General features: G+C 38.6%; 1 protein-coding gene across 2 annotated transcripts; it reads left to right on the forward strand.

The window, feature by feature from the left end:
* Window positions 1-2,131: 2,131 nt before the first annotated feature.
* On the forward strand, window positions 2,132-14,101 carry LOC113236340 (proton-coupled amino acid transporter-like protein CG1139). 2 transcript variants are annotated; one of them, XM_026472376.1, is made up of 9 exons: window positions 2,132-2,207; window positions 9,611-9,659; window positions 9,749-9,811; window positions 10,287-10,437; window positions 10,664-10,870; window positions 11,279-11,548; window positions 11,904-12,082; window positions 12,617-12,798; window positions 13,081-14,101. In XM_026472376.1, the coding sequence occupies exons 2-9, from the start codon at window positions 9,622-9,624 to the stop codon at window positions 13,320-13,322; spliced, it is 1,332 nt and encodes a 443-aa protein (XP_026328161.1). In that variant the 5' UTR covers window positions 2,132-2,207; window positions 9,611-9,621; the 3' UTR covers window positions 13,323-14,101. The 2 variants fall into 2 exon arrangements, with proteins under 2 accessions (XP_026328161.1, XP_026328160.1); XM_026472375.1 differs by lacking the exon at window positions 2,132-2,207 and adding an exon at window positions 3,130-3,187.
* Window positions 14,102-15,624: the final 1,523 nt, after the last annotated feature.

Consider the following 15,624-nt stretch of genomic DNA (forward strand, 5'->3'; position numbering starts at 1 on the left):
ACAAATAGAGGCCGTGGGTTCGAATCCGGGTTCACACCAATACCTCTCAGTTTATCGGGATTTGTATGCGAAATTTGCACCTTTCGGTGAAGGAAAACATCGTGATGAAACTTGCACATCGAAGGTTCACAACCCTCGGAAAACGTGTTCAATCTCTAACCGGCATTTGGCCAGGGTAGCGGAATGTCGAGCGGCAGCGCCGCGTCGCGGCGCAGCACATGCGGGACCGGTGGAAAGATAGCTTGGCGGATCCCCCCTATGGAGAGCTCGTACCATAGGGGCGATCCGTCCTATCCTCGTAGAGTGGGTGAGCCAGTCCCACGGGCCACAGTCGTACCACCTTGTGCAGGTAGGTGCTGACCGGCCACGGCTGGTTCGGCCACTACCTGCACAAAGTGGCGAGTGCATGCTGCGGATGACACCGCGCAGCACACCCTAGAGGTGTGCAGCCGGTGGGATGACCAGCGCCGTACTCTGACGGGGACAATAGGGCAGGACCTCTCGTAGCGAGGAGTCCGGGGAGGCGGTGGCCTTCTTTTGCGGAGAGGTTATGTCGCAAAAGGAGGCCGCAGAGCGGGTGCGCGAGGACGAGGCGGACGCGCACCCGCTTCGGCGCAGACGTACGGGAAGAAGGCGAACGCAGTTCGCTGCTCGCCTGATCCCCTGGTGAGGCCAGGGGGTCTGGACAGACACTCCGGAGCCTGCATTGCACGGCCTCACTCGTCTGGGCGGGCGGATCGGAGGACAACTGACTTGCCCCTCCTTTGGCGCGGAAGCCCTGGCGCAAGCTAGGGCGGCCGGGCGGCGTAGTGGTGAATGTTTACCGACCCCACGGCGCCGACTCAACCGGCGAGAGGTTTTTTTTTTTTATTTTTTTTTATTTTTTTTTATTTTTTTTTTTTATACCTGACAGGCAAATGACTCCACTCCACCTGATGGTAAACCCGGAGGTATCTATAAAGATTTACACCTGTCAAAAAAAGGTGTGGCGAACTGTGGCCTAAACCCTCTCCTAAGGGGAGACCCGTGCCCAGCAGTAAGACGTATAAATGGTAATGAACGATGATAATGAATTCTCTTTTATCTTGAGATATAAAATCGTTTAACAGAGAATTATCTTATTTTCCCATTAAGGTTAAGCGGGGTAATTATCTATCAATAGCTATTTATATAACTGGTGTAACTCGAATCACAATACTCTTTAAAATGTATAACGCCCTGTTGAACAGCTACTCTAAACACCTCATCTCAGACTAGGTTCTCATCAGTGTTAATAACGGCCACGTGTTCTAGAGTAATTAAATCAAGTTTGTGATCGATCACTATTATAGTAAGACCAAACAATGAACTGTAATGCGTATAGTTAGTTACATCTGTATCCCAATGGACTAGGCAGTTTTTTACATTCCTAACTTACCTATAGTTTGCTTTCTCCACTCGCATATTTGATTTACGTATCAGTGATTACGGGCATGCATTAAGGGCAGCCTCAGTCTGGTTGAAGACAACCACGAAACACGTTTAGGCTAATTGTCGGTTGTTCTACAGCCAGCTGCTGCCAAGAACTTTGTTACTTACATCAACATTCCGCAAATCGACGTCTACATTGAGCAAGAACTTCGACAGGTAGGTACATATTTTTAAACAGGTTTATAATAATTTTAAGAGCCAAAGAACCATAGAAATATAGAAGAAAATGTGACACAGAACCGGCGACAGGGAACAAGACAGTCCAGCTGTACTGTGCCGTATCCTTGGCTCTGCAACGCCAGTAATACACAACACGCCTCACGTCTCAACGATGCCCACTTAAAAAACTCGTGTTTTAAAATTATGCAGAAAGAATTGGAGTGGACTCAATATTAGGTACGCAAAGTTATTGATTTGAAATACCTATATCATAAAAGAAGGGGTAGCGCGCACAAGGGAATTAAACGGGCCTCAACAGTCCTGTCGCCGGACCTGGGTCGATAGGAGTATTTTCGTCCGGTATTACAAGAAGTCGCGCAGGCGTAGTAGAAAGCAGAGCCTGCCCAACGCGATGACGTGTTCAGTAAGGGTGCTTCAACCGTCCGTATCACCCGTCCGTGCCTTGCCTAATACCCACTCCTATACTTGTTTACATAACCCTTAACCAATCTACCTCTTCACTCTGTGAACCATTTTGTGTCTATTTATGTGATATCAAGGCGTCTCTCTGTGGTTAGGTAAGGATTGAAAAGCAATTGAAGGTAGGTTACGCTCACGTAACGTAACATTAGGTAATCCTTTGTTCAATGCGTCTGTTTGCAGTTTAAATAAAACCTACACTTAACAATTAATATTTTCATAGAAATTTTCACTTTCTAATCTGAAATATTTACACTGAGAACCAAAAAGCCGGGTGGTTAAGTCAAGCGTCAGGTAAACCGGCCAAAATATAAAGTCTTACTGATATAGCGCAGCCGGAAGTGCGGTACTATATTTAGAAATGTTCGCGTTTGAATGATCGAAATAATGCGAACAATGTTACAAGCGTTGAGGTTATAAGCGGCATCTGTATGACGATGATCATTTTGTATCCGGCCATGTTATCAGTTGTTACAATTTAACAAATTTGTTTATATACAAAGTTTTCATAACTTCACCTAACAGTATACGTTTAACGACCCCAAAATTCGCTAAAAAACAAAAAGACTTCTGGAGAGTACAAATCGCACTTGACAACTAACATAGTATTACCACAAAAATTTCGTTATATTATATTTTGTCTCAAAATTGCGTCATATTAATAATTTATCTCCAAAATTTCACTGTACTTGTATGTCATTCGTATATGATTTGATTTCAAAGTTACAGGACAACACTATCGCTTTGACACTAAATAGGTAATATTAATATAACTTAAAGCAATTTTGAGATAATACTATGTTGTCATGTGCGAATTATTACATTAACTTGCTTTTAGAAATATGGGTAACGTAAGCATTTCTAAAAAAAAAAGTCACCGGAAGACGCTAATGGACAACAGTCAGTTTTCTACCAACAATGTCTTGTGTCCGGAATATCCATATTACAGCTTCTGTTGATTGATGTAATAGGCGTGGGACGCGCGGGGGGCTTCCAGAGCGAACACTGTCTCGTCTCCACAATCACGCGCGCGGTTCCCTCTAGTCCGAACGTCTCCCGGTCCCGTCTACATATACTCGTAAGTAAATATTTCTATTTATAAATAACTCCTTTTAGCATCTTCGTCTGTAAACCAACGCGGGCCTACATAACATATTTTCGTTTACAAGAAATATGCCACGTTATTTACATCTCCGCAGTGCAGTTTTTCAATTTGCAACTTCCCTAATTAATGTAATGTGTGTAGTTCTTCATTGTAGTTGTTTTGTTGAATCACGTTTCAATATGGTTAGATTATCGAGTGAGAGGTTACTCAGACGTTACGAGTTACGGTCGACAGATAAATTTGACAGAATAATAGAATTTTGCTCAATAATTTTCATCAATTTTGCAAAATCGTTTATCGGAAACTTTTAACACAAATATCAATAATTCTAATAACACGTGTTAACGGTCTGATTTTGTCGAAAATTCTCTTTCAAATGTGCGCATTGCACGCTCTTCCTACGCCCAATTATTCAAATAAACGAAGTGATGTTGTCACACACAGCCTCTAGTTGAGTTCATAGCTCTGATCTTTTATCGGAAACATAAGTTTTAATATGTCTATGACATTCCCGGCGACAATTAAAACGTGTATCAAAAGAGTAAGTTTACCTTAGACAGTGTGTTCCTATACGAACACCACCTTCCTTCCGGCCGCGAAAACAAATCTACTCCCATTCTCTTATAATAAACCAAAATATGATCGTGGCTCAAAATGACCGAGGACGAAGCCAGCGAACATGAGAATATAACTTCAACAAGTGAACATGAGAAGTTTAAATATGCCATTGGCGTGGATAACAACTTACAAATTTTAAAATATATTCACGTGCCAACGTACGAGTTAGAACATTGAAAATGAAGACAACAAGCGAAGCGTCGCTACTTGTCACATTCTCAGGGAATATGCTATTACAACATTCTATTCTTTCAACCTTATCGGCAAATTAGACAAACGTCCTACCACAAATAAATGTCACTATACAAACTGCACTCAAAGCCCTTCTGGCTTCTAGTTGCAAGTGGAAACATTTCCCTATAGATCAAGCACTCGAAATCATACTCAAATCCCTGCCATTAGCGTCGTATTTCCAGTGCAATGCTGACTTGGGCATTGAGTAGAGTTCTAGAATACGACCCTAAGAGTAGAACAATAAGCGTAGTTCAAAACACCAATGAAACATTTGCCACACCTGGTTCTGACAATGATCTTTTCTTGTGGTCGGTGTTCATTAACAGCATCGTTAGGGATCAAACAAGGAAAGCTGACCGTTTAATTAACGGTAAATCTATTCATTTCATTTAGACATGCGCATTGTGTCAAATATTCTGTACCAAGATGCATAGTCAACCCTCAGCGGTGAAATTATCCCAATCAGGCAAATGTACACACACGCCACCACATCCAGCTACACATCTTCGAACAAAAATGTGTAGTCTGAAGTGCCGTTGTCCGTACATTGTGAGTAGGTACCACAAAGCAAGTACTTATATTACAGTTCATTACATAAATCATGCCGGAACCTCAATCTAACCAAAAGTGTGCATGCAGATATAAGAAAAATGGCCAACTAAAGTTGAGTACAGACATGTGTAATCTCAATAATGAGACCTCATTCAAGGTTTCTCACACTAAACACAGTAAAGTCATGACCTTGCTAATGCCAATAATATCTCAGAAACTTCATCCAAGCTTACAAATATCAATACGACATGTAATCGTCACCAGTTCAAAAACCTGCCATTTGATTTCAAAAGCGCATTTTATAAATAAATTTAACAAAAAAAGTCCACTGTTTGCACAATTTACATGTTACAGCTAGAGTAGAAGCTATTGCCAATATGCGAAGTCCCACTTACAACTCAAAGTCCTAAAGACTAACGGGACTAATCAATTTAAGAAGGTAATTATTCTCAGTTTGTCACAAGAAAGTTCTATGCTGAAGCAACTCTTATTTCCACAAAATTAAAAGCTATGAACAGATAAACATGAGCTAGAGTAAAACAATAAATAGTCCAATATGATCAGCCCCAACATTAATTTGTTATGATCCTAAATTATTGTCAGTACATGCACCATGATAATAGAAGACTGCATCTAAAGCATGCTTCACTTTTCGAAAAACACCCTATGCATATGTATCAGCCCCATCAAAATATATTCTTTATCGCACCAAATAAATACAACAGAAATATTAATTGAACAGAAAGTGAGCACAGGTGATATCTCTTAGAGAGATCTCTTCCAGCCAACTCGAGGCACTCAGAACAAAGGTTATAAGCGGGCAAGAGCGTGCAAGAGAAATTGAGAGAGAAACATAATAAATTACATAAATAAAAAAACAATTAAAAATCATGGTTACATAATTAATATAAATAAATAGATTATATAACGCACAACAATAAATAACATCAATATACATACACAAAAATATATACAACACATACATAAACATATGAAGAAAAAAAATAACGCACACACAAAAAAAACAATGATTACAAAGAGAGTTCAGCCAGAAAGTGCGCTGTTTACGTTTCCTTGAAGGAAACAATCACTTTACAACAAAATATACTATTTCTTTTTGTAAATAATTTCATCACACCATTTACCTGGTCTCAAAAGGAATTCCCTGAGCTATGTATATCAAAGCAATGGAATTAACTCTGGTGCACCACCTAGAACAACCAGAACATAACCAATTCAAAAAACTTCATTTCCCAAATTAGTCTTACTGGGAAAAGAACTGGTGATCTCATCATCCTGAGACCACAGTGTAAACAACTAGACAACTTGGTCGACAAAAAATCAGTTGTATAATTATATAGAAAAGAGATCTGGGTAGAGGCAGATCATAAGCCACTTACAACACATTCTTTGTTACAGATACACTGTCATAAGCAGCGTATTGTAAATGTACTAACCAACACACAACCAGACTTAAACCTACATACAATACTAAGTGTCTAGTTTGTTACTCCGTCCAGTAAAACTAGTCAAAAAACATCCAACTTCGATTTAGGTCTTGAGTTTCTGCCAGTAAGTCAATCCATTCAACCTTACTCATATTAGAAATAATATTCTTTACAAGTCAATTATAAAATACATTTTGAGTTCTTAGGTTTTTCTAATCACTACACATTGAAAACAAACTTATCAGATTTCATTGATTAAGAATATATTGTCAAACTCACTGTTGTGGACCATCAGGACATAAATAGTTACAACCCTTTTACTCAAAATATTAGCTCTATATGTACATCCGTTTTCACTAATTTGTCCCATGTGCATCATATACTGCCAGAGTAATATCAAAGAACCATTACATTACATCATGAATATAAACTGCCTAAAGTGCTATTTGTTTTATAGATTTCGGCAGTAAAAAATATTCATCAGTGTATACTTGATATTTAAAACAGTCATTACACATTTGAAACCAATTTTTGCAAAACATTGTTGACACTGAATACTAGTAATATACCACTTTTTAATATGAATGAGTTCAATAATTTTATTAAGACGGGTATACAAGGGGTAAAAATAATCATAATAAGTTAAATGACCCCCAATACAAATCAGCGAACTCGATAAAGTGAACATCCATCTACCTACAACTTGTTGAGACCAATGCTACGAGTAGAAACTCGGTGGATCTACCTTAATAAAAGTTAATTCCTGTGTTCACCATGCTGGTCCACCAACAGATGCTAGCGTCTGCCTACTTGGAAGCCACTCATCAATACTTCAATGAACCCAAATTACACTTCTATGTGGTTGAGGAGTTGGGTAGTCTGCAGACCGTTCTGGTTGCAGTATCAGATCAAAGGTTACCATATTATATACAATTTCACGTTGATTTTCAAGTTGATTGGTAACATGGAAGAAAAAGAACATTCATTATATTATGTTTGAGACGCCTACACACTACAAACAGCTTAGCAGATGTTCATCAAGCATGACTAAGAGCCATCCTGATTAATTAATTAGCTTCCAGATAAAAAATAGGTTTGAATCCTGTCCATCATACATAGGCAAAGACTTCAAACTTAACTTCTCTCTCTTTGCATTAGAGTTTAAAACACCAAAAACCACAGGGTTATCACATTCACATTATGTATCTACCTGCAAACTAAGCCACCCACCACAAACACATTTTTTTTTATAATATGATGGACAGATAGGACAAACAAATTGTGCTGGTGGTGAGTGACTCGCCTATCCATATGCCTATCTGCAAAGATTTAAGGGCACAGCCACTGCGCCCGTCACCCTAAAACATAAGTTGCGAGTTTCATGTACCTATTCACCAACACTGTCACCTTCAAAACTGGAGCACAATAATGCTCACATTATTGCTTTGTGCCAGAATAGGTTAGGTGGCACTACTTCCTTGGGCGAACTTTTTCACAAGGTCCTCAACTGCTAGGTACTTATTAAACACCTACGCGTACCTGAAGTTGTTGGTAGAAAGGCATTTAATTGTCAAACAAACAGAAATCAACATTATATTATAACCAACACATTAAACCAGTTTCACATATTGACGAAGATGACAAAATATACATTAAAACACAAACAAACAACACTTGGATACTAAGCGCAGTTCCAAACACTAGTCAAGGCGCGCAGGTCATAAAAGCTCTCCAGAAAGGACATTTCGTAGCAGTTTGCAGAAACAAATAGCGAACATAATTCTTTTGGGACCAGATTCCTTAGAGCGACTAGATCTTTAAACAACACAAACAATTTATCATAATTATCTTAAACAACGAATCAGCTGTTTTAAAATGGAATGTCTAATAATCCCTATACTACAAGATCATGCGTCAATAAAAAGCCTACAAGTTATTTGGGCTACACTGTAATTGCTTTGCAATGCCACAGGACGACTTTCTATTCTATTTGTAAGTTTCTGGCTTCTCTTGACGACAAAATACCCCAGGCGACGCCAGAATAATTTTCGCTTAGAGTTGAAATGTCAACACAATAAAATTTTATTTGCGTTTCGTTTCAAAAAATGTTTTGAGTTTTATGGCCCGGCACCTAGCAAATTGGAAGATTTTTTTGTATTTTTTTTTATTGAGTACGCATGTTAGGTATATTCCACAATCCCCACTAACGTAGTACTTACTCATAATAAAACTAAGTTCTATAAATCGCTAAGTAATATATAATATCATATTTCATTCCTATTTAATATCTTAACAATAACCTTAGTGGAAATTTGTGAAACTTTTTTCGACAAATGCCTACTGCGTAGCAATGTACTATGTTGGCGGAGAATCGTAAGGAAAAAAAAACGACCCCATCAGTGCAGCGGGGGAAAAAAAAAGGCCATGAATATTTAGTTTGGGATATTGTACCGTAACTACACAACACACTACACATCTCTAGTTGAGTTTCTAGCTCTAGTCTTCCGTATAAATTTTTAAGGTAGTATGGTTTTTGACCTTCGAGGATGGAAATTTTGACCCTAGTCTAGACTTTTTGGAGAAACAATCTTAGAGGATGGAAAAAAAGGAAACAACAAAAAAGATATAAATTATGACATCACAGTGACATTCTATTTTTTGCCTTCCTCTATGGACATTCTCAACCGCCATCATTTATCATCCTGCAATGCACCATCTGTTGATCAACGTTAGCTGACCGCATTCCTCGAAACTGACACTAGCCCTAGGCTAGTGACCACCATTAAGGAAATAATGACTAGACAGTATGGTCTCTGCCCTTCGCCTATTCCAAACGGAACGAAGGGAAAAAAATAACCGCCATCATTAAATGACCAAAAATGTCTTGAAGGGTGGAAAATCCAGTGGTCCAAGCTAAATGTGAATAAATAATGAATTACCACTGAGAATGTGTTTCAGTTGTACGGTTGTACTCACCTGGCAATACTACTAATTCATTGAAGCACGACGTTTGTGACATAAGAATAATAAAATTGTACAATCTTGGTAAATACCTACTTAAAATGCCAGCCTTCAAATACTTACAAATAGTGAACTCGTAAAAAAGACGAATTCTACCGAAATTGAAATATTGAGTAAAAAAAACGCGTGTCTACCTTAAAGGATGGAAAAAGTGTCTACCCTCACTTAACATGAAGAATCATCGATTGCATCGATAAAGTAATAACACTAGAAAGAAATATAATCATTCTAAATCACAATCTCGTGTGTCGAAGCGACATAAATAACTCTAATAATAGGGTCCTCCGATTCGGCTCGATATGTTATTTCCTCTCCGGCTACTAAAACCACGTTGCACGTAACTAGACTTCTCCACATCAGCAATTACTAGAGGACATTGCAAGCGCAGAATAATTGGGAACAAAGTCATTGTGACTATATTCAATGAGTGTAACCTGTAGTTCAGTGATGAACTTCGGGGTTACTTAAACGTAAGATGCCTGGCAATGAAAAAATAATAATATAACCATTATTTTACATTCAGGTTTTTTTACAATGGAGGCGGACAAAAAGGAGGAAGAAACTGTCATTAGGTACGCACACATGAATTATACTCTATAAGAACCTTTGATTTGTTACAAAGAGAATTGCAAATGCAAATGAAGTTTTCAATCATTTTCAGTGAAAGTGAACCCGATGACAATTATGATCCACATGAGCATCGGCAGACAAAATCGCCCACAAAGTAAGTTATGACAAGTTTCTTCTTATCGTATCGATGGCATGCATTATAATGCTTGCCATCTTGGCTAAAGGATTTACCATCGCTGATTGCGGCCCAGAGTGCGCCAGACGTACAGGAAAGGAATGGTAGCAATTACAAGTTGGGGCTTTATCTAACAGTAAAGCACTAAATATAATGGTTGATTACATCAGATATCAAGTTTATCTTTAATTTCCGATTCTGCTAATGTTAGCTGTACTCTTTTAATTTCAGAATATATAATAATGTAAGGCCCCGAATTCGGAACGGTGGTACGAACAGGGTGGCATTCAAGGTTGGCGCGTACATAGCGCGCAAACGTGTGTTTTATGTTGGATACATCCAACACAAGACACGATGTACGCGCAAACTTTGAACGCTCCGCTGCACGTGCCGCCGCCGTTCCGATTTTGCGGTCTAAGTGACAATAAAACAAGCGTTTGCTTTAATTTTGCAGTAACTTTGAGACCTTAGTGCATCTGCTTAAATGCAGTATAGGCACTGGCATCCTGGCGATGCCCCAGGCCTTTGTAAACTCTGGTCTCATCACTGGAGCGATCGCCACACTCATCATTGGTGTCATTATCACACACTGTCTTCACGTGTTGGTCAGTATCTTCTTTTAAGCTCGTCTCTTCTGCTTACTATAAAGCTCAAATGTTTTATGTACTAAATCGGATATTACAACCAGTTCTTAGCATGCTAAATTTAAATGCAATAACTGTAAACATAATTATTTACACAGTCACAGAACTTATTTTTATTTCTACCTACACATGGAATTAGACTTGACAAGTTATAAGACAAAACTTGAATCAATTGTTTTGTTTCCAGGTTAAGTCACAATATATTTTGTGCAAACGCAAGAGAGTTCCGCTGCTCACATATTCAGAATCCATGGTTGTGGCATGCAAGATTGGTCCCAAACCGCTAAGGGGGCTATCACGTGGCGCCGCAATCATGACTGACGTCTTTCTTGTCGTGTACCAGCTCGGTATCGGTTGTGTGTACTTTCTGTTCATCGCCAAGAACAATAAAATGGTCAGTTTTCTCAATGTACTTAAATTATTTTTGGTGTTGTTGATTAATAATCAACTGCTATGTTTAGTTAATGTACCACTTTTCAGTACATCAATTTCAATCATCATTGATCGCTCACGCGACACAAGAGCGTGATCTCGAGGGCGACGACAACGTCATTGCCTTGTTTGTTCCATTACTTGTTACTGCTATGGTTTTCTATGCAATGCTCTACATAATATAATTTTTGATATGAAAATTCGGAATCAGAGTTACAGAATTTTTTTGTACATTGCCTCAACTAACTACAATAATTATTTATCTTGGAAATGAAATTAAGAAAACCATTTTTGGAAAAACAAAGCAACAAAACCAGTTTTCGTAGAAATGCCTTTTTATAAAAATACAACATATGGTTTCTTTTTCCAGCTAATCGATCCGTACTACGTGTTGTCATTCCCAATCCATATGGTGATTATTCTGGGTCCATTGATTGCGATCAACTGCATACCAAATCTCAAAGCCTTAGCGCCATTCTCGGTCGTGGCGAACATCTTGACATTTATTGGCCTTGGGATAGTACTTTATTACCTCGTAGCTGGTACAAAGACGACTAAACCGCTGGATTACTGGGGTTCAATAAGCACGTTCCCTCTATTTTTTGGTACTGTCTTATTTGCCCTTACGGCTGTTGGTGTGGTAAGTGAATTTTTTTTTTATTACAAATTCACTATGTCGTCCTTTGTAACATGAAACTAAAACCTGTCCCTAACAGTTACAGGGCCACTTATAGCTTTAAATTGCAAAGATCTGTGGGGCACTGCCACTGCACCCGTCACCCTGAGACATAAGTTGACAAATCCCATGTGCCTGTAATTTCACCAGCACCCTTACCCTTCAAAAGCGGAACCAGTAATGCTGACATTACTGGTTGGTGGCAGAAATAGGTAAGATGGCAATACTGCCCTGGACGAATTCTTTAACAAGGATCTCTACTGCTACTAAAATATGTGGAAGGTTCAACAATGCTCAGTAAGTGATTTATAATTTTCAGGTTATTGCATTGGAAAACAATATGAAAACACCGAAAGCGTTTGGTAAACCATTCGGCGTTCTCAACATCGGCATGTGTTCCGTCACGGCCATCTACTTTCTACTAGGCGCACTGGGATACGTATACTGCGGCCAGGACTGCCACGATTCCATTACGCTTGACCTTCCTCATGACCACAAGTAAGAGTCACTTGTTAATAGTGTAACGAAACTGTTTCGTAAGCGCATTTGTCACACATACAACGTTCTGAAGCGGGGCTCTATTAATAAACTGTTGCCACTGGTGTGAAACGATTCGCTCTCGCGATGCCCTCGTGACCCCCAGGCTTGCTACATCAATCGATTGGACTTTGCTTCATTTGACTTGTAAACTACAATTATGATACACACGAGGCAATTAATTGCTTGCAATTGTAAAGAACCCAATCATGCTCCCACTGAGGGCACATTACACAGGATTATAAAATTCTACAGCTGTGGGTCAATACTGGAACTGTCTATCTATGTCATCATGTTCCGTCGCCTCACAGTAGCGTCAATAACTTCATCGTATTGTCGAAAGGTACGCGGATCTTGTGTCATTTTTATTTTATTGCGGTACACCGCAGTCGTTTCAGGCAGTAAATAGCAAAGAGAATTCCAAAAACAATGTTTTTACCGTCTGCCACAGCCTTCCAAACCAATGACAATAGGTAATAAAAACTTTTTTGACAGAGCAACGAAGGTCGCGTTAGTGGCGTACGTAATCGCTATATTCATCAGTTACGCGCTGCAATGCTATGTGCCAGTGGATATCTTGTGGAACCAGTACCTTAAGCCAAAGTTACAAGCAAGAGGCTGCAAGCATTTGAAACTCTGGGAGTATGTACTGCGCATAGCACTTTGCTTCTTGACATGTGAGTACATCCCTCTTTATTTTTGTAATAACAAATATAATTATATTGTAATAACGTTCGGTCACCTTATAAGTCTTTGCATCTTTCTATGGATGCCATCGAAGGAACTACAGACTCAAAAGATATAAGCACCATCTTCATGTGTAAGATTACGATGAACATTTCGGCTATTCGTGGCCGACATAAAATTACAGTAAACAAACAGCAGCTTAATGTTTGAACGGTGCTCAGAATATACACACAGCTAAATTTCGCAGCTAAATATCGGTTTCTTGTTCGCAGTTTCTCTAGCGATATCAGTACCAGCATTGGGCCTGTTCATATCGCTATTCGGAGCTGTATGTCTCTCAGCGCTGGGACTGATCTTCCCTGCGTTCATGGAGATCTGCGCCAGTTTGCCCAAAAATTTCGGACCAATGCGGCTCAAGCTGGTTAAAGATATTGTGATCATGATCATCGGTGTTATCGGCTTGTTCGCTGGTGGCATTACTACTATTTATGCAATTATTCAAACCTTTATGTAAAAGATTAGCCCTCGCGTTGACTACGCGTAGTCAGGTGAAAACTACAACGAGCTTTGACGCTTTCGACTGATTTGGACTGAGCGACGTTATCAGCTTTTGGTTATATGAGTGTATGTATGTATAGATATTTGGGTATATCGTTTCGAATGCACAAGCTTGCTTGTTATTGAAAAAGTTGTTATAATTTTATATTTCAATGTTAAAGAATCTTATTTTAAGGGAGTTTCACATTTGGTAACAATTGTTTCTTCTCCCAGCTCAAACAACATGAAATGTATGACGATGTAATTTATATAAGGGTCTTCTGTGGAGTTCACTTTTTAAATCTTTTTCTATTTCGAATAAAGTGTTGCTGCTGTCTTTAAATTGTGTATGATATGTTAACTTAAAGCTCCAATGATTGTGGTATACTTGAAAAATAAATTACCTAGCATTTTTATTTGATATTGTTTAGGGGTTAAATACCGCTGCTCCAATGCGGGTTGGAGACTTCATAGGTCTCACAAGATTATTTGTACGGCTCTTATAGCAAGTGAGTACTTAGTAATTATGACACTTTAGATCTATATCAACCCATTTACGTACCACTGTTGGGCATTTGAGATCGCAGTATTCCAAATGAGATTGTGATACATCACTTACTTTTGCACCTTGCGAATGCAGCAAAATTGTTTTCAAATACAAAAGTGTGTTAATAGACAAGCGGTAAAAGCTATGATGTTGACTGTAAGAACATCTAGTTATTTTTTGGCTTAAGCCAATAGTATTAAACAGGTAGAGACAAACATGACCAGTTGTGTTATTTTAACATAAATTTATTCCTACCTACATAATTACATCTAGGAGTATTGCTAATAAAAGGTCATCGAGGTTGGAACGTCTCAGATAGAGCCATCTGTAGCTAACAGAATCTACGAGAAATTTTCCACAACACATTAAGTGCAACATGATAAATGATAACCATGCTATTTAAATGAGAAACTAGATGATGCACGACTATGTTTTATTCATCTTTCGACTTAATGGAGTTTGACGTAGAAGCATAACTTTTCCTTCTTTCGTTAAAACGGACGAAGTATAGGTTCAATTTGTTAAAAAGATGTAAGAACGCGTTACAGTCCGTTCGTTACCTTTATTTTATCAAACCATTAAAATGATAGAAGGTTAAGCAATGAAAACAAAAATTGTAAAATTCGTATAGAAATCTTCACACGCCATTTTCTTATCTCAACGTTTAACATAACTGGCAGAACTGCTGTCTCATGCTGCAGAGTACAGTTCAGTGTTATCGATAAAATCTCCGATTTGATCTTCGTCTATCGTGGTTGCTACGTCTCTAGAAATTATATTAAAATTTGTTGTGGCACCACAGATGCGCCAATGCATCGCTTCACTAAAGGTCTAACTTGAACGCACCCTAAGGCAATTAACTTTTAACACGTTAACTGCCATGTCGGACAAGGGTGACGACCAGTGAATTTTCCATATAGGCCACGTCCACAGAACAATAAATACAGTAGAAGTGCGTAGTGAACGTGTCACGTGTGCCAACAGTACGCAGTTCCACATACTTAAGCTTACTCGGCCATTTTCGCTTTGTACGTTATTGTCGGTCAATAATCTCGCGCAAATCCTCCAAAATCGTAGAAAAATGTATTATTTTGCTACTTTCGAGTTCAAAAATGATAGTTGCACTTGTGGATATTATCCGTGGTGGTGTTTTATATCATCGTTATGTCTTATTTTATAAATTCCCTCGTAATATTTTATCGTAATAATTTTTTAGTTACAGAAAGTATTGTAAATTTTATGTCTGTATCATATTGCATGATCGTTTTTTTGGAAAACTAAATAAACATCTCGAATTCGTCGTCATTCCGCTATTGACCGCTAGATGACAGCATATTGATTGACATTTCAATACAAAATCAATAAAAACGTCGTAACTTGCAAATAGGTACTGAACCTTGAACGATATGCCTGCAAAGTCAAGTTTACATTCTATTAACAGTCCAGAATTTGTTTTTTTTAACTAGATCAATCATTATCCTTTCATAGTGTTTCATATCGTGAATGTGTGAATTTTGGCGACAGCGGTTCTGGTAGTAATCGAGGCTTAAGGCACTTCAATTGCTTTTTTCTTCCGTGAGTTTGACTTAAGTTTTTACGCCGGCGGTCACGTTTTCCTAGATTTAAACTTACAAAGTGACCCGCGCGGTCCTTAGAGTTGTATATATAAAGTATCATCTTACCTTTCGTCAATATTTGAAATGCTATAGGGGAAAACATAGAAGCATTTATA

Source organism: Hyposmocoma kahamanoa, unplaced genomic scaffold, assembly GCF_003589595.1.
Source record: "Hyposmocoma kahamanoa isolate Upper Pololo Valley unplaced genomic scaffold, ASM358959v1 91, whole genome shotgun sequence".
NCBI classification, from domain to species: domain Eukaryota; kingdom Metazoa; phylum Arthropoda; class Insecta; order Lepidoptera; family Cosmopterigidae; genus Hyposmocoma; species Hyposmocoma kahamanoa.